Here is a 20,681-nt window from a genome sequence, read left to right as displayed (position 1 = left end):
CCCATTTTTATTTGCATATACCTACAATTGAATAAATTATTAAAAAATTGTTAGTACAAAGATTAGATACCGCCTATGCCCATGGCGTAGAAGCCATGGCACAGATGCCAAAGGTGCCCCATAGCCTCCCCTGTGAGCATCTTTTTTGCCCCAGCATAGAGTTAACTCTCAAGGCCTCCTCCTGTTGTCCTAGGCAGCCCAGTACATGCTAATTTAAAGAGACACATCCTTGGCTGTCTGGGATTACAGTAGGAGCGTATACAAGTTGAGAGAGCTAGATTTTGATTGGAGCTCTTGCTTTGAGCCCAGAAACTCTTCCTGTTCAGGGGAACCCTGGAGGGGTGCCACAATGATGATCCAAATTTGTTCTCCGTCTTTCAACGGCATTGATGTTATGAAGCCGCCAATACTACTGTAAGCTGCGGAAGAGAGGTTACAAACTAACTCCTGCTTAAATTGCTTGCACTTTGTAATAAATGAATGTGTTTGGTTGTAGTTCGGGCTTTCAGTCTGTAAAAGGTTCGCTATCACTGGACTATGCCTTCCAGTAGAGCAGCGCACATACTTTGAGCAAATGTATGTTGTGTCACAATATGTTTATTATACATTAGGACATACTACAATAAGCATAAAGATATTTGCGCTTCTATTTGCAGAAACAGCATGCTTTCTCGTAGGACATGAAAATAATCTGCATTTCACTTTCAACCTCAACGGACTTGAATTAGATGCAAATAGCTGAACAAGATAAGTGTTCCTGAGCATTAAAACAACAAGGACACTGTCTGCAGAAAATCCAAAAACTAGACCGCACAGGGATAGTTGGCAAATCTTAACCTATATATGAAAAGTGTAAAGGATAGAGCTGTTTCTGCACAACATGCCATTGTAACTGTGCCAGGAAGGAGAAAAACTGTATGCCTTCATTTGGCAGGATGCTGTTCAGGAAGCGGTGACATGAATGACAAGTAAAACAGAGGACATTAGATGTCTGGCTTATTTCTCTCCCTACATGAGGAGATCTCTTTTCATTCATTGGGAGACTACAGACATGGAGGTGGATGCTAATAATTTCATTCTGAAGACATTCTATCCATAATTTCTATTACGGAATTTTATGCATTAAGCTTCAGTTTATTCTACGTTTACAAAATTTGTTAATGTAGGATATTTTTTTAACCCCCAGGGGTTCTTGCTTTTCTTTTATTACTATAGGGAAGCAATTCCTTACTGCTGTTGTAAGCACTTCCAAAATGGACTTTATAAAGCACAGGCACAAAAAATGTGTCAAAACCGTATTGTATTGCTGCTTTTATGCATGGTTTGCATTCCTTGTGCCAAATTATCAGGAACAGAAAAATTATGTCTGTGTAAGCACCAGGCATGCCAAAATAATGTGACTTTATATATTCACATTTCTACTTTAGAAAGTGAAAAAAATGTTTTTTTTTTTAATAAACAACAGTTCTGCAACATCCAGAAATATACAAAGATGCAGCCCCTGTACTCAGTGACCAAATTTGGGGATGGTGTGAAAATTGGTAATTTTCATTAATGTTTTTATTTTTTTTTTCTTTACTTGAAATAAAACATGAAACCAGTTTGATAACGCATCTACAGTATGTTGTGGTTTCATAGTTATCATTCTCATATACACCTGGAGCATATACATTCTGAACCATATAGCCTAAAACTAATAGCATGTACTTACCAGTAACATGATGTAGGGAAAACAAACTACCAGAAGGTCCCAGGTCAAAATTCAGGACAAAGCCAGGCCTGGCTGATATAAAGCCTATACACCATATAAAATCACACAGGCCAATATATCACTCTTCTGTCTGGGTTTCTGGCTGCCTTTTTGTGACTTTTGATTGTGATGTGCATATTTTTAATTGCAATGTAGCCGCGCTACTTTACTGGAGCAAGTGAAACTTGGAAGAGAAAAAAACATGGCAGTGCAGTGGGAAAGTCGCACAGCAGTGCAAACATGGAAAGCTGCACGCCAGTGGAGTCTGAAAATGTGCACCTGAAGAGTCACAAATAGACAGTAGGTAAGTCAGACAGAATAGTCATATCACCTTTTGGCTCAGTATTAGAAAAATGTACTATGCTGTATATGCCACCCCGTAGCTAAATGCATCCAGTCTTTGATGGCAGATTTCCTTTAATTCTGGTAGTTTGTAGCTATTACATGTAGTCCATCCTGGCAATGACCTAAAGTTCAATTGACACCTGAGTTTGTGAATGCATATTCTATACTACTTAAAGTAACACAGCATGTGTAACTTTAAAGAGAAACTGTCACCCAAAATAAATACTTCATTAAAACCATTGCCCTTATCCCTAGAAGGTTCCCCTACATGTCTGAAATGTTTAAAAATCAGTTTGTAAACGTATATGCAACTCACCTAATGTTCATCAGAAAGGGAGTCCTGCATATTAAATTTTACTTGCATTGCCTGCTTCCTTGTTCCTGATAAAAAGGTCTCAATACTAGGACATGCTGCCGTGTGGAACTTTTTCATGTGATCAGGGTGATGTCATCTAAGGTCCTGTTACATTTAAAACGTCTAAACCATGTATGTATCTGATCCCATGAAATCACGGCATGCCTCCATGGAGGATGGAGTGGAGTAGAAGTCCATGGAGGTGATTTCATGGAATAAGATGCATACATGAGGTAGATGTTGCAAATGTAACAGGACCTTAGATGACATCACCCTGGTCACATGACATGCTTAGAAGAGACATGGGGAAATGTAGTTAGGCAGGACATGCCCCCTCTGATGCCAGGTAATATAACATGAAGTTGATTTACGGGGATGTAAGGGAAACAATTTTTAGCTTAAAGAAGGCTGCCAGTTAGTTAATAGGGCTCTATGGGCACCGGTCACTAAAATGTGGCGACAGGTTCCCTTTAAGTAATGTAGTATATAAATACAAAGAGTTAAAGGGAAAATGATGCAGTCAGAGAGAATTTATCAGCGAGAAAATACATGTAATAGAAAACAAAAGAAAATGAATGTAAACCAAGGTTGCAGGTTTCTCACACAACCATCATTCACTTTTGTTCAAGCTTTGCGATTGTAAAGGTCAGTGTACGTGTGATAATTATCCGCACGTCTTCGTTTCATGCTTGTGTCAGTCCTCATCACTAATTTTCATTCTTCCACCTATGCAGCCCATGAACAACTCAGAATAAAAGGTGATTTTTATTTTCACCTATAACTACTAGAGGATGGGTACATTTTATGAAAATTGATGATTTTTCTAATATATTATTTTTGTCTTTGCACAATAATCATAATATAAGAGAGCACTTTTAGTGCTAGTGACTTAGATAATTGACAGGTCATTAGTAGGTCTTCCATAGGGTAGGGAAGAGGAATGAATGGTGTTATTATTTTTATATATACCGTATATATAAATGCAATAGACATAAGGCATGGGTACTTCAATATCTAAATCCACAATTAGAGCTCCATGGCTTCCAATGAGACGCCGAACACAATGAAACGTCCTGTGACGTTTTGGAGGTAGTGCCTCCTTCCTCAGACATGCGCAGTGTTGACTAGGAATACACCGGGAATTCAGCGTCTCAGTGGAAGCCATGGAGCTCTAAGTGTGGACTTATATATGGACTACAGCAGGCTATGACCGAAGATTGGTGAAGTACCCATGCCTTAGACCATACGTAGATACAAAATTATTTTTACATATATAAATTCAATAGACATAAGGCATGGGTACTTCACCAATCTTCGGACATAGCCTGCTGTAGTCCATACTGTAGTCACTCAGACCCCTGAGGAAGTCGCAGGCTCGCGATGTAACGCGTGGGGTGCCTCCAGCCACTTGCCTTTTTATTTTACTATCCCCCCCATGGTTTACTCTTTATGCATGTAGCTTCTTACATAATGCTGGCTTTTTGATTCCTCCATTGGTTGACTCCTCTCTGACTGACCGGGTTTGATCAATCATTTACATTTGTCATCTGGGAGTCTGCCAAACTTTTACCACTTGGTAGATATATGTGCCAGGATTTTTCACATTATTGCTCATATTGATGTATTGGATTGTTAGTGTATGGGGGGGATTTCTCTTACTTTGTGTTGACTGGTGGCCGTGTGTGGATCGGCTGGATTTGTTCTGATCCACGTGTCTTTTGCTGATGTGTATTATCTACACTTTTTAAATGTTTTTATGAATTGTGATGCATGGCATCATTTGTGTGTGTCTTCTATATATTGAAATCAAAATTATATATTTTTTCACCTCTTAGCCTGTACACACCAACTTGTTCTTTGCTTTGATTATACGCAGGAGAAATATTTAGCGCAGGAGAAGAATTATAAAATTCTCACAAGATGGTGCTGCATACCTGAGGTGACTCATAAATACAATCCCAGTATTCCAGATGTGTGCTTTATTTTATCAGCACAAAATGCATAGAAATATTCATATTACTGTATAGTGACATATTTCATTAATGTACAGGATTGAATACATAACTGTTTAGCCACACTTTGTTATAGTTTCACAGCTGTGAAGAGATTAAGTTGATGTATGGAAGGGAGGACTGTGACTTAATTCACCACGCGTTTCACATCACGCCGCCCCGACACAGACCTCTATACAGAAGCTTGTTTACTGTGTGCACCTGTTTCCAGAATAAAATGTAGCCATCGCCAAATAACTTACACTGTAAATCCTGTGAAGAGAAGTTCTGTACATGGAGTAAATGTACTAGTTCTATAGATGTCTGGAACAGTCTAATATCTAACATTTCTGAGACTGTAAACATCGAGGAAGACTGTCTCTCTCATGGCAAGTTTTGAAAATAGATATTTTCTATATATTTTTGTCTGTGACTAAGCTGACAATTATAGAATCCACAGACTATGAAACATGTATTTGTTTCCACAATGTGACCTCTGACAAATTACCCAAAACTTAAATTTTAGAATATGCCGAAGAGACTGCAAATTTCATGGCCCCCCAAAAAAACACATTTGCCCCTGCACTGTGTAGGAAAAAAATGGCTGAGCAGGCTTACTACTAAATATTGAGTATACATGGTGGCTATGGAAAAAGAAAAAAAATGAAGTATTGTATCATCCTCAAGATTTCCTTCAACCATATCTGAACCACAGTCTTCAGCTGCCAAAACAAAATTTCACCTCTTTTCACTCCGATGTAAAACCATGAACTATTCTTGCACCTTAAAAAAAAATTAAAAAAAACTGTACATAACCATGAAAATAATGAGACAAATCGCTTTTTACCTTATAAGATCATCTATATTTTCTTCCACAACTGTAGGAGGAACATTGGAAACGATAACTTGCATATCCAACTGGTTGACCACAGAAATCTGAAAAGATATTGACAAGAAATTCAAGTGGAACTTCAAGCGGACTATCGCATTAGTAGCAAATGTGATAAATGATTTCTCATTTCTCTGGTAGGCAGTATCATAATCTAATAATTTCTCATTTTTGCTGAGCGCTGTGGGAGCTCGGGAGCCTGACTGTTCTTCTTTACCGAACACAACTGCTGGAACTGAGAGCAGCAGAATAAACAAATGCTTTTAAGTATTGTTTCCTTGACATATGAATATATTGTTACTATAAACTGCATTCTTGGTTATTTCTATTTAGTGCTTCTTTAAAGAATTTAGAAGGCGATGGGCATATCAATACCGTGAATTGTGGAGTTTTTCAGAACATGGCAATGTCCAGAACTGTTCTAGCAAAAAAAAAAATATTTCAATTTTTTCACCTAACACTCATGGCATAAAAACACACAACAGGTCTGCTTTACAACTTTCTTTGAATATTAGCTTCTATGGTCTAGATTCCAGTATTCTTTACGGGCAAACTACAAATCATTTGTTATAGGAAATTAAATGAATGACCAATGTTATCTCTAACAAACTCTTCATTTGACTATGTAGTTAATGTAAAGACTCTTCATCAACCCAAGGCTAAAGACATTGGACCAGTGGTCATTTATTGCACAGCAAGCCCATTATGACTTTATTGTACCCGTTTACGAATTCCGTACGGCTATACATGTCCAATTTGCACATGCCCCTTGCTGATACCATGTGTATACATGTGATGACAGTGTCAAATTTTAATTAGTCTTATCTCCTGAACCATTCATAAAAGTGAATATCTCTGGTTCTGTTTCACCTAGAAACCTATTCATTGCAATTGTATTTCTAGGTGCCACGGTTCAGGAGATATGACTGTTATGACCGAAGTGAGCCCCTTAATCCCTGTCAACTGAAAGTAGAAAGCACAAGGAAGTATACACACCCTCTGACCCTGAACCGGGAAAATGCTGATGGATTGACACACTATATATTTGTAACATATGTCGATAAAGGTTCATGCAATTTGACTGCTTATTAAAAAAATTCACATTTTTAGTTATTTAGCTTCTAATTCTACATAAAATTGTATGCTATCAAGTTACCGGTATTCTCATTTCCTGAAAAAAAAAAAAAAATCAATGTCCAAATTATCATATGTAAAGCAGTTCCAAAGATATTGTTATTTAAAAAAGTGCAGAACTGAAAAAATTGACCTGTACATTAAGGCACTGATGACCCTTGGTCATGAAGGGGTTAAAGAGCAGTAGAGTAGAGATGAATTGAGGTGCAGCATGAATATCTTTACTAAGGAGCTGTGCCCAGAACCATTATAGTCTGTGTTACAATCGTGGTTCGATTTGAAACAGAAACATTAACTTCTTTATTTCATCTTCCATTTTGAAAATGAAAAATAGGTAATCTTTTCCAGAATTCTACTTAGATGAAAGAAGCTTAGCAAAAACATTAAATTTTTTAGTTCAAGAGTTCAACTTTATGCAAAATAACTTCAAACTTTCTCTTGGAAGCTGGACTTCAAGAATGCCTCAGATCCCCGGAATGGGATCAATGGCTCTGACAAGTATCCCTTACTCAGGTAACACGTGATGTGCTGTCATGGTACGAAACAAAATTGCTTTTCAACCTGAAAGCTTTGGACTTTAAAAGAAATAATAGGTTTCCCATCATGAAAGGCTGTGTAAGATTTACAAATGACGACCTAATCCATGAATGTTTCAAAAGTGGAAATTGTCTGAAAGTTGGAATTAGATTTGAATTTTTATCACGGCATAATGCTGGTAACTTTTTTTCCTAAATTATTTGGACTTAAGGAATAGGTATTACGAGCTGTGTTATTTTTTTTGTGAAAGAACTTGAAAAGTTCAGTTGATTTGCAAACTTTTAGAATTTCAGCATTTGATTTAATATATTTACTTGGTACATAATGCCCAAGGTTGTCATTGGAAATTCTCTAAAGTGATTAATTATTTGGACCTCCTGTAGAGCTTATAGTAGAGACTGAATGTAGAGGAATAAAATATGTTTTAATCACTATTATTATAAACCTCCTTTCTTTGATTATGCACTAACAGGTGCTTTCATATTCCATAGGCCATAAAAACATTCCAAATGGCACTTCTACACTCGGGGCTGAACAAAATAAAAAAGATGGAAACTGCATTAATTCATTCAAGACCAAGTCATTTGTAATTTTTGAATTTCAATATTTCACTTCCCGCATCCTAAAAGTCATACCTCTTTTTTTCCATTTATTGACCCATACAAGGGCTTGTTAATTCTGGTAATTGTGCTTCCTAGTGGCAACATTGGGCAATCTGGAGTATACTGAGGAACTTAAACAAAAATCTGCTTGAAATGGAAAAAGAGGCAATTTGCGACATTTTTGAGAGGAACTTTACTGTTTGGAACCAAAGACACATCCACTTTATTGTTTGGAACAATACCATGGAGTCATGGTCATAGAGATACCAAATTTATAGGTGATGTCCATCAAAGGGAGTAGAAGAAATGAGGGATATGCCGGCAGACATCAACTGAGACACCGCTGCGCCTGAATAACTCATGCCCTTGGGCATGTGTAATGGGGATCGGAACTATGCATTTTTATAAAACATTGTGTGAACAGGAATTAGTATATGGGAACCTGTCACTAGGTATAATAGTGAAAATCTGCTCACAGGTTCCTTTTAAAAGCAAAGTACCATGTATAAATGATGGTGTAATGCCAGTTAAAGTTTATAGGAAAAGGGTTTTTTGGTTTTTTTTCATGTTTTTCACTTTCATAGACTTCATTTAGGGGGCATATAAATGGAAATAAATCACAATGGGATTTGTTTCATTTTCATTAAATTAAGTAATAAACAAAAAAAAAAATTTTTTAAATAGTGTACTTACAATTACGTCAGCCTTGCTGCTCAACCCCTTTCCATAATCATCTGTTGCAACAACTTCAAATTTGAAGTAAGACCTTCTCATGTTCTTGAAGAGCATTGCAGTTTTAATGACTCCAGAATAGAATTCTATAACAAAGCCTTCTTTCCCATCCTTAATTGGGGGCACGATTAGTTTATAACTATTGCTGCTGTAATTTCCAGTGTCTCTATCCGTAGTCTGGAATGACATAGGAAATAAAACAGATGAATTTAGATATACATTGTGTGAAAATTGGCTTAAGATCCATTGCATTACCGTAATTACATATTTACTAATTAAAGGGCCTCTACAGGTTTAAGTAAAGCATAATCATTGCATTATAAACCATGCAAATATGAAGAATACTGTACATTGAATTGCAATTGTTCAACATCAAATCCTGACAGCTAGAAAAGGCCTCATTTTTGGTTACATCAAGAAAGAAAACACGACTTGCAAAGAATTGGGGGGGGGGGGGGGGGTTGAAGTAGAATTTTCCTCCGTCGACCTTCATTGTTGGACACACAAATGCTTAGTGTTTTGTTCCATTTTTTGCACCACTATGTATTTTTAGGAATCCTTTGTATGGTGGTACTGAGCGAGATGCTAAGAATGCCAAGAGAGACCATGATACTTCTTGCTAAGTAGATATTTCCAACCATTAACTATGTGTTCATATGGAGACTGGATGTAATTACCATTGGAAAGTCCGTAGTATAGGTGAGATAAGCAATGCGTCCCCCTTTTTTTTTTTTTTTTTTTTTTTTTTTTTTTTTTTAACGCTTTGCAATTTATTCTTTCGAGTACCACTTTAGGACATACCATTGTGACCTGCTGCAATCTTCACGGAAGCATGAGGAGTTACTGACTGCAGCTATAAATGGAACTCAATGATAAATCATTGTGCAGGGTACAACTTGAGGGGGTTTGTAGCAACCAATATGACCTACAAGAGACATCTCTAGTATCTTTCAGTGTAAGTAAATGATTATAGTTAAGAACCTGGAACATAAATTGTACAGAGCAAAGGAATTTCATGTTACACCAAGGACCTCGATATGCCTAAATAGCACATAAACATTTCACCCAATATACATGTAACCTATATGTCTAGTAAAAGTTATTTCTTTAAAAGAAAAAAGTTTTGTTGATGTGTATACCATTGGCAAAAAAAATGAACTGTCTTATAAGATTTCCCTTAGAATAAAACAAAAAAACAGAGCTTGTTTAAAAAGTTTCTAGATTAGGCTTGAAGTTTTGGCCAGCGATATTTCCATTGACTCGTAGAGGGTATTTCTCCATTCGTTTAAATAAACCAAGGTAACTGTTGAAAAATAAGTGCATTTTTGTTGAAAGGTATCAATTAGCTTCAAACATAATGTTGCAAGAACTCCTAAAGGGAATTTAGTGTAAGGCAAAGAAGGGAACAGGCACTATGTTGTCATTATCTCCAAATAGTGCTGCATGTCTATAGGGACTGACTAACCAGTAAATGTTCTAAATAATTATGCAGCACTAGCAAAAATCTGTGGGAGTATATTAGACGTGCCTGTTAGCCAATGCAAGCCTTGTTAATGCAAGAACCATGTGTAGCTTTTCGTTAGTAATCTGAAGTGGTCTGGTTACTACAGTAGAATGATTGCTTGTTGGAGCAAAGTTGGAATTGTAGCACTAAACTTTATGGTTAATTAAAAGATCCCAGTGCTTATAATGTATTATTAGGCATGATTAATGGCCATCTAAATTTGAGAGAACTGTGCAATCTGTGTTTTTTATGATTGTAAACCGGGTATAAATGGTAAAGGACATCTACCCCCAGGATGAAGACCAAGTACACCTACAAATACAGGTGTGTGCCCCCTCTTGCAGGATCTGCTCTTCCTTTAGCTTCATAGTTCCTTCTTTTTACAAAAATAAAGCTTTTAAAAATCATGCAAATGAGCCTAAGGGGCTCAGGGTTCCATAAATGTCAATAGAGCCTGGAGCTACTTGTAGTATGTATGGGGATTCTCCTCCTCATTCATTACAATGTGCAAATCGCACATTGTAATGAATGGGTTAAAACCTGAGGCTGTCATGACAACTGATCGCCACCCCCCAATGATGTCACTGGGGAGGCGATTGTATCCAAGATACCGACGCCCATGCTCCCGCCAGGATTTAAATGCCACATGCAGCTTTACTGGAGGCATTTAAAGGGTTAACACCAGTATTACTGGTGGGTGTTAGCTGCAATATGCCGTGAGCCCTCTCCATACACGTACCACCGACATGTCTTACTAGTACGTCACATGTCGGTAAGGGGTTAAGAAGTCCTTCTAAATGTCTGCGCCTGTTGAGTGTGGACAACAAATTTGCACCAAACTGTAAATTATTCCACAAATGCTTCTCCATGAAAATCCTCTATTATTATTATTGACTTACAGCCAAGGAAAACCCAAAAGTCATTATCTCTGAAAAATGTAATGTATATTAATAAATAAGACTAACTGTAAAAAACAAAATTTGTACTCAGCTATGTTGGGCAAATGAAAAGTGTGTACACTAAGTGCATTCAATACTCCTTGTGCATGTATGACTGCATCAAAGCGGTGTGGCCTGGAAGCTGATGGCACTGCAGGGGTTAGGTCTGGTGTTTTATATCTTCTTCTTGAAAATACCACATATATTTTTGATGGGGTTATCGTCAGGTGAGTTTGCCGGCCCATCAAGCACAATAATATTGTGGTTATTAAACCACATATTGGTATTTTTGGCAGTGTGGACAAATGCCAATTCATTCTGGAAAATTAAATTTCCATGAAACAGCTTGTCGGCAGAGGGAAGCATGAAGTGCTCTTAAAATTCCCTGGTAGACGGCTGTGTTGACTTTGTTCTTTATAAAACACTGTGAGCTTACACCAGCAGATGACATGCCTCCCCAAACCATCCCTTAAGGTGGAAACTTCACACTAAACCACAAGCAGCTTGGATTGATCCTCTGCACTCTTCCTCCTGACTTTGGGTCCTTGATTTTTAAAAGAAATGCAAAATTTACTTTAATCTGAAAACACCCTGGACACCTGAGCAATAGTCCCTTTTCTCTTTGGCCCAGGTAAGACACTTCTGGCATTATCTATTGGTCACTCCAGCAGCAGTCCATTCCTTTTGAATCTCCCCTAAATTTTTTGAATGGCCTTTTCATTAACAATCCAATCAAGGCTGCAGTTATCCCAGTTGCTTGTGCACTGGTTTCTATCACATTTCCATACAATCAACCTTCAGTTAATGTACTTTGATACAGCACTCTGTGCACAGCCAGCTTGGAGTGTGCAATGACTGCCTTCTGGTCATCTGTCAAGTCAGCAGTATTCCCCGTGATTGTGTTACCTATGAAATCAGACTAAGGGACCTTTTAAAATGTCTTTGCAGGTGTTTTGGGTTCATTGTTGTAATTTTCAGAGATAATGGGGCACATTTACTTACCTGTCCTGTCGCAATCCCCGAGGTGCGTTGTCAGATGAGGACTCGGAGCTGCCGCGATACACGAAGAGCGTGCGTCCAATTTCCTGAAAGTGTCGCTTCCCCGCTGAGGTCCGCCGGAGTTCAGCTTCTTTTTCGTCTTTCATGTAAGTGCATGGCTTGCAGCACAATTTAAATGTTAAATCCTGCGCTTAGTCCGAATCAGTCGGGTTGTCTGACGGCCACGCCCCCGATTTGTGTCTCATGAAAGTTGTTGCGATTGCGCCAAAATCCGATCGTGTGCGCCAAAAACCCCTTTTAAATGTGGCACAAAACGGAAAAAGTCGGGAAACCCAACAAAAGTGTGGTCAGCGGACCCTTATTGTCTTTTGGTTTCTCTTTGGCTCTATGCCATAATCATCAACATAAACACTTGAAAAGGTTCCCTGTGTAATGATATATTACTTTTTGTATTGAATTACTAAAAAAAAAAAAAAAAAAAAGAAAAGCTTTTTGTTGATATTTTAATTTATTGAGATGCACTTGTTAGTCTTTGTTTTTCACGTCTGTGATTCATTGATTTACTATGTGTTATCACATTTTAGTTGTTTTCCTGTGATCTGTTGTTCATGAAAAGAATTACGGAAGGCATAAGTTTATGGGTATGCAAAAAATCTAGAACAGACGTATCACGAACATTATATGTACACACACGCAAAATGGAGACGAATACGGATTTATCGTTATCGGCCATGCCAGTGTAAGAGCCTTAAATTAGATCTACTGAAGAGTAATGTGGTCCTTCTCCTACCTACCTTCGAATGTTGACAAAAACCTGAGTTGTGCCACATGGAAAGTGTTTTACTATTTATTTTCCCAATGGGATCTTTTAACAATAGCTGACTTTAGACCTGAACCTACTAAATCAATATCGTATTTGACCTGATGCTATACCAGGAAGCAAAGTCTAATGGATTATGTATTCTTCACCCTTAAACCATGTAAGGAGGCATTGACATTCCCATAGGTATCCTCTAGGTTGTCTAGCGTTGACAAGCAATAGCTGACAAATGTGCAAGCTGCAGTTTTAGAATTACAGTACAGAACTGGTAGACGGGAATAAGATTTCAATGGATTAAGGAAGAAAGAAGTACCAAAGCAGTGGTGAATAATTTGGACCTTTGTGTCCGCACTCAGAGAGGGTAAACAGACCATGGTGAAATCTAGTAGACAAAGACCACTTACGTTCACACTTGGGCCTAGTGGGGAAAGCAGCAGTAGTCCATACTGATTCAAATCTGAACTAAAACTAAACATATTGCATGTCTAGCTGAGAGGAGCATGATAATTAGTGATGTTAAAGGGGCACTCACCAGATTTCACCCCATACAACTACCAGCCCCCTCAAGTAGTGTATGGAATGTCATTTAGAGTCCAATTTTTTATATTAAAACAAGCGAGATTTCACAAAAAACAGGAAGTGGAAATGAGCACGCTAGAATTGTATTTTGCCTGAGAGGAGTCAAGTTTAGAACCTGCAGTGGAGGTGTCCTTTCAGATGACCCTATCTTCAGTTTTATAGTACCTAGAAACATAGTGACCTAGAAATGCAAGCTGCAGATAAAGATCCAGTTCCTGCTTATTTATTTAACTGCCGGTATCTTTTGGTTGTGTAGCTCACTGACTTCAGAGGAGATTTTTTTTTTATACAAATGGGTGATATTTCACATAAGAAGTAATTCTAAAAAGGCCATTTCATACCCTACCTGAGGGGGATGCTAATAATTTAATGAACTAAAGGCTGTTGACCCTTAAAGGGGTATTTTCCCAAAGACACGTTTCTTAAATGTAGTCAGGATTACAAAATAAAAACAAACATTCTCTATTTCAATGTTATTAACAAATATACAGCATTTCATAGAGCTAATTACTAACTGCCTCAGTACACAAGTTTGGTTGCCCCTAAATCCGACCCTGTATCTTAGTTTAGGTTCAGGTAGACATCCCACTTCGCTGAGCTTCTCTCCCCCCCTAGCCCCCCCACCCTTGCTTTCCTGGATGAGCTCACACACATACACGGACTTCCTGCCCTCAGCTCTTGAGGGGAGTAAAGCTACAGACAGATAAGATCTTTATACAGGGAAGACACAGCATATATGACAGTATGTGTTATAGGTACATACAGAACAGCTGTATGCAATGGCAGCAATAGTAGTCATGTGTAATATGCATCTCATGGATCTCATCTCTGATCTGTCTCATCTCTCTTTTTATGTGACAGATACTAGCACAATATTCAGAAGCTAAATGGAAGTGTATATAAACCAGTATCCTGATAATCTAACCACATTGTCAGCTCACAGAACTAGATAGATCATAATGTGTCTGCTTAGAGAATCCTCCAATTAGAAGCTAAAACAGCAATAAAATGGAGTAAGATTGTAAAATAAGGGATTAAAATGATCTTTACTAGGTGATTACAATTTGAAAATGTTCTTTCATGGGCAAACCCCTTTAATCACTTTTGAAAACTAAGTTTGTCCTCCGTTTCAGGCCATGTGTGAAAATGTCATGCTAGTTACAGCCTTGTTTCCTATTTTCGCTACTGTATATTTGAGTTTGCTGATGTCAGTTCACCAAAAAGCCATAATCTTTTATGTTTAAATGGGAACACCTATGAAATGTATTTCGAGCCCCCCTTACAAGAATATACCATAAATGTCTGATGGATGGATTTGGAATATGATAAACAACTCAATCTGAAGTTGAACATTTGCCGTATCTGTGTTTGTCTGTACGTACTATGTCATGTCTGTGCAGCACATTTTTTTCTACCAGGGCACAGCCAATTTGTTATCTCCAGTCTACAATGTCATTAGAACTGCTAAACCTTCCAGACTTGTAGACGTTGTTGTGAATCTTGTTCTCATTATTTAGCGATCCCTCCAGTATTTACTGTTTGTAAGGGTCCGTTGTGCCGCACAATAACTGGAGAGAAAAGGCAACTGCCAGTCTTGTCTTGGATTAAGTTGTCTTGCTACAGTGATAAGTCTGGGGAACACAAAGGACACATATATACTTCTACAAGACAAGGGGCCTGCTGTACAATGCCGCCCGAATCAATGTACAATCAGTCCACAAAGGATCATTTGGGCTGCTTCTAACAATTGGTAGCTGGACACATTGGACAGAACTGTAAATTCCTTGCGGATTTTCTACACTCACTGGAATATATGATAGATTAGAATAATAAAATCACTAAATACACTGGGACAAGTCAGTATAGTATTAAGTTTAAATGCATTTAAAAAATGACTTTCACTTGGAACCGCATAGAAGTGACTATACCGATTCATTCATCAAAATGTACCTGCTGAGCATAATTTATTTAATAAAGATTTCCATTTATACACTTGTTTCCCCCTCTCTGACGGTTATGTCAACAGTGTGTGTGCCCCAGGGCGAATGAGAGGGGCGGCTGTTCATATACTGCATCATCAATAATACATTTCACCCAATGGATATTGTATAATATCACATTTGCCTGAACTATATTGATACATTTCTAAGGCAGTGACCTGTGTGTTTAATATTTCACAATGTCTTTTTTATTATATGACTTAAATTTACTACCTTACAAGGCAGCAAACCCTGCCTACAAGAACATGGCTCATCATGACATTCCACAGTAGATTATTAAATTTATATATTCTATATATGCAGGCCTTTTTTTTTTTTTTTTTTGAAGTGTAACAGCCATGTCTACATTGTAAGTGTCCTGGTTCTGGGTATTGTTCGGCATTAAAGGAAATCTACCCCACTGGGGTAGACAAGATTTAAACCAAATACACCTTCTTGTAGGCCTGCTGTCCCGGAGTCCAAGTCATTTCTTGAATGATGCTGGACCTTGATGCCACCCAATAAAAATTGGCTTTTGAAATATTCTAATTAGCACCAGGCGCTCCGGGGGGGCGTCGCACCGACAGCCCGGTGCTCTTGCAGCTACTAATTATGCACACCAACTGCGTGATAATATAGCCGCCCACTCCCCTGCCCGGCTCTCAGGAGGTCTCGCGATTGTGACGGCTTGTGCCTGTTATAAACGCTTGCACTTATGAGACTTCCTGAGACCCAGGTGACCTCACCGGCAAGGCGGTGGGAGTGGGTGGCTATGTTAAAACATGGTAGGTGTGCATAATTTGTAGCTGCTAGAACTCTGTGCTCTGTGTCACGTCCCCAGGAGTGCCCGGCACTAATTAGCATGTTTCAAAAGCAGATTTTCCTTTAAAGTCTAGGTGTTTAAGCCTTATTCAACATATGTCCAAGACACTAGGCCTACAAGTAAGTGTATTTGGTTTAAATCTTGTCTACCCCAGTGGTAGGTTTCCTTTATAGAAGGCAGATGGTGACCTCATAGAAATTCTAGTCACAGGTCAATCACTCTTTGGCCAAAAGCTATTAAAAACCCAGATGGCTTTGATTAGATATGTTTGTTACTGGCAGTCAGATCCCCAGGTCATCTATTTTAAATAATATAAATTTGGTTTCTTATTGAATGGTGTTTGTTGAGTTTATTTGCAGAACAAATGGCACTTTATAATGGTGTTCCAATTTACAAAAAAACAATGCACTGTGGTTCCAGAGCAGATGGAAAAGTCCATGACGGTTAGCAATGCAGACTTCTAAATATGTATAAACAGCCCTGCATTAATTTACTACGGCACAAGAGAACACTAAGAATAACAAATAAATGCGTCGACAAATGTAATTTTATTTGAAGACATTTGTTAGGTCACAAGAGTATATTAAAATTGAAGAAAATAGATTTTTTTTCTTACTATTTTGTTGTCATTGTTACATAGAACCCCTATTTAAAAAATCTTAAGCGATGCAGCAGTAATTCATTGCTGTGAAATAAAAGGTTTTATTTTGCAGATGCTAAATGGAAAACATTAGCTTTGCATAAGATAACTAGAGCCTCCGCTTGTGTATAATGGAACAGACAATCACGAAATGGTAAATACAGTGCAAAATTCCTAAAGGACCCCCCACCTGCAAAAAAATTAGTTAACCCTTTAGTTGCGCTCAGTTGTAATATTTAATGTAATGAGAAACCGTTACGGTTAAACCATGGTCTTTAATGTGCCGAACCAAGATAACCGCTGGTAAACACGCTGGTACATAGATGTGGAACCTGGATATGTAATGTGTATTGTACATATAAACTGTCATCACATTTTGACCAAATAAAGCTTTTTAAAAAAAAAAAAAATAGTTAACCCTTGCCTCATAAATTGAGTATACCCTCTGCCATCTTGGAACTTTATTGTCCCGCTATGTCTTAAATTTAAAAACCTATTCATTTTCTGCCTCTTTATATTGAGTTATGTCTCCATTTACATTAAGCACCCTATTTTAGAGTGACTCTCTCCTTCCCTGTCACTTCCTTGTTCATGTTTAATGTCGCCTTTCTTCATAAGTGCCACCTTTTATAGTTATTGCCTTTATTTTGCCCCCTCTTCTACCTTCAGCATTCACCATATTTATTAAATTCCTCCATCAGCTCCCCATGACCTCAGCCCCTAACATCACACACCATCAGCTCCCCCCCACAACCCATCCTCTCTATTTCTTCAGCCCCCCAACCACCATCAGCTCCCCATCCCCTCAGTCTCCCTACAGATCATCAGCTCCGCATCCCCTCTGTCCCCCCCACACACCTTCTGCTCACCTTCCCCTCAGTGCCCCCACACACCACCATATCCACTCAGATCCTCATCTCCCCAGTACAACTCACACCAGGTATCCAGTGTAGGAATCCAGTGCAATCTTCAGGTAATGTGATTTGAGACACATGGCCCCATTACATCACTGATGGTCCCATGTGAGACGGCAGGGAGAGAGTTTACTACTCTCTGCTCTGTCACTGAGCAGTGTCTGGCTGACGGTGGGGACTGTGTCTGTTACAATTCAATGCAACAGCATTTGCCCCGTGTAGTGCACCGATACTGTCGTCCTTCTGTAATCAACAGTAAAGTACAAATCAAAGCCTTCAAAATTATGGCATGTGTGGCTCCACAGTAGATCTTGCCAATACATAGAACCGTTTAACCTGTTATTACTGAGGTTGGCTCACTGGACTTGATCGTCTGGGCATCAGAGTATACATCAAAAGTTATTGAATGCGACATTAAGTTACATGGAAAGATGGCTGCTTGCTCAAGGACTATGGTGCTGTCTGTACTGCCAATATTACTTGAACAAATGACAGTGATGTTATTTGTGTATTGATCAATCCTAGGTATTGCAAAGGACACTAACCAACCTTGGGTCCCTTGCTCACAAACGTGATATAGTGGCAGCTACTTCAGTGGCTAGCCCATTTGTTCTCTGGGCGCATGCTAACAGACATGGATTCCACCACCCAGTGTTCGAGCCCGAGTCGTGAATGATAGTGGGTCCCATTCTATTTCTATTTCCATCTAAACATGAATGGCACCTGTCCACCAAAAACAGTCGGCAGACTAACGGCCGTCATTCCAAGGATCTTTTAGTATCCATGGGCACTATTTCACGTTTGTGAGCAAGGGATTTAAGGTTGGTTATTGTCCTTTGCAATACCTAGGATTGATCAATACACAAATAACATCCCTGTCATTAGTTCAAGTAATATTGGCAGTATAGACAGCACTTGTATCCAGGAAGCCTTTCCCCTGGATTCTGCAGCCTATCATCTTTCCTTTAGCTATATAAGGGACCAGCATCTCAAATGATATGATAGCATATGCCAACAATCTACTGTAGTATGTACGTGATGTGTAAGAGCTATTTACAGTGTTGAAGAGAATTTTCTTTTTGACTCCTAAAATTGACATTCTATTTTCTGCGGTCTAAGAGATTATTAAAGCCCCATTTTACAGCAATTGAAATAGAATAAAAACACTTCAAAATCCATTGCGGGGCTGTTTACTCTGGTGACGACAGACATGAGTGTCTTTTAGGCTTTCAGTCTTTTATTTCTAAGTACTCAAAGATCTTTTTCAGAACGGATGAAATCAATGGAAATTGACAACTATGGTAACGGACATCCTGTATGACGTGGGAGCAGCAAATACAGATGGTTCTATATGTAGTTTAATACATGTACAGCTTAATATATTGAGCGACTACTTTTATGGAGTCATCCCTGCTGACCTTTGACTGTTATTTGGCGATTTAAAGGCTAGGTAATTTTTTAATTTTTTTATTGCACATTGAATTTATAAATGAGTTACTAGTGTAATTTTACCAGAAGGAATACATAAAATAGTTCCTACCATTAGTACCATGTAGCTTGCATATACTGTTATACATTGCACTGCTGCTCTGGTCCTGTCGGAAGTGGCCTCTGATGGGCAACCCCCTTCTTTTGCCATGAATGAGTCTCTGTTATTTATTCTGTACCAATAATTCATTCGTCATCCTAACATTTCATTCTGAGCAGAATGCATTTCTTCACACCTAGTGACAGATGCTATTGTCATCCCCTCCCATGTGCTAGTTTTTAATGTAGCACTAACAATATTCTGTAAGTAAATTTTTAAAGTGCTGCTTAACCTCCGCTCACAGCACAGCGTTGGTGGTTGATCCTGAATGCACATAGGGGAAGGAGAGAGTGTGTGTACAAACAGCTGTTTGTGTCAGAGATGAAAAGGCATAGAGCAAAGTTGAATATGTGACTAGTTTTAGGGTCCAACCCAATTTAAGAATGTAGACAAGGTTGCAAATTGGATATGGGGTTTCTTTTTATACCAGGAACTTGTTACAGCTACTTAAAGGAAATCTACCATCAAAATTAAGCACAATAAATTATACTCTTAGATCTAGGTACTGGTCTCATATTTGTTATTCACAGCCCCTTTGTGCTGCAGCTTCACAGGCTTTAAAACTGTGCAAGAGTAATACCCTCTTACTATGTGCTGAAACTCTTTCTTCTGCCATGAGATTGGACAAGGCAGAAGGAGGGGGGAGTTCTGAGAGGGTATAGGGAAACGGTGAAAAAGCCTGTGAAGTTACTGCACGGAGGTGTTCGGCACATAAGTATAATTAGTTGGTTTTAGAAGGAAGGAGGCCATAGATAGAAATTTTGCAAATATTACCATAATGTATGGATCTATGAGTAAGTCTCCCTGGTTTATCATGATGGATTTTCTATTAAGGATGTATTAATTTCTGGAAGACCTGGAGATGAGTCTCAGAGTTGTGACCCACATCTATTGGGCATCTGATATGTTCTGTGAATATGTCCTCAATATTAAACACCAAGCAGGAGATTCTCATCTCGCCTCAGGCGGCCGATGCCCGAGCCCTGGGGGAGGTAGCAAAATATAGGGCCGTAATGGGAGCGATTCAGGTGGCCATTGCCGCCCGAATCGCCCACAGGAAAAATGAATCACAGTCTGTGCTGCTCTGGAGGACGCAGGCAGTGTGACATCATCCCACGGACACAGAGCAGAAGAGCCGGGAAGATGCAGAGGGTTCATGAGAGCACGAGATGATTAACTGATTTATTATTTTTAAAAATGTGCATATTATAATATAAGGGGGGCTGGCTGTGTATATAATAAGGGGCCTCTAATATTATATAAAAAGGGGGGGCTACATATTATATAATAAGGGACCTGTAATATTTAATAAGGGGGGCTGTATATAATGCAAAAAGGGTCTGTTGTGTTGTGAGAGGTTTATATGATTTAGGAGCACCGTTATTGAGATGGAGATGTGTTGCCGGTAGCTGAAGACATCTTCAATGATGTCCTCTGCCAGATGGAGCAGATAGTCACCTGTGAGGTACTAGATGCCACTGTTGTCTGTGTCACTAAATGACTCCTGGCTCTAAATTGGTCACAGAGGGCCATTTACTAATTTAAAGTAATGTTGGCAGCAT

General features: G+C 38.6%; 1 protein-coding gene and 1 long non-coding RNA gene across 3 annotated transcripts in view; one reads left to right on the top strand and one right to left on the bottom strand.

The window, feature by feature from the left end:
* Positions 1 to 5,688, top strand: part of LOC140106608 (uncharacterized) — a 136,462-nt gene extending 130,774 nt beyond the window's left edge. For both annotated transcript variants that reach the window (XR_011850819.1, XR_011850820.1), the window contains exons 4-5: positions 4,327 to 4,389; positions 5,326 to 5,688. This is a non-coding gene — a long non-coding RNA (uncharacterized lncRNA). The remainder of the gene's footprint in view (positions 1 to 4,326; positions 4,390 to 5,325) is intronic.
* Positions 1 to 20,681, bottom strand: part of PCDH15 (protocadherin related 15) — a 934,666-nt gene that overhangs the window by 75,949 nt on the left and 838,036 nt on the right. The window contains exons 28-29 of the mRNA XM_072131129.1: positions 8,297 to 8,512; positions 5,289 to 5,377 (exon numbers count right to left, since the gene is read on the bottom strand). Of these exons, the coding sequence (XP_071987230.1) occupies positions 5,289 to 5,377; positions 8,297 to 8,512 (305 nt within the window). The remainder of the gene's footprint in view (positions 1 to 5,288; positions 5,378 to 8,296; positions 8,513 to 20,681) is intronic.

Source organism: Engystomops pustulosus, chromosome 11 (genome assembly GCF_040894005.1).
Source record: "Engystomops pustulosus chromosome 11, aEngPut4.maternal, whole genome shotgun sequence".
NCBI classification, from domain to species: Eukaryota; Metazoa; Chordata; class Amphibia; order Anura; family Leptodactylidae; genus Engystomops; species Engystomops pustulosus.
This window is presented reverse-complemented; position numbering and strand designations above follow the sequence as displayed.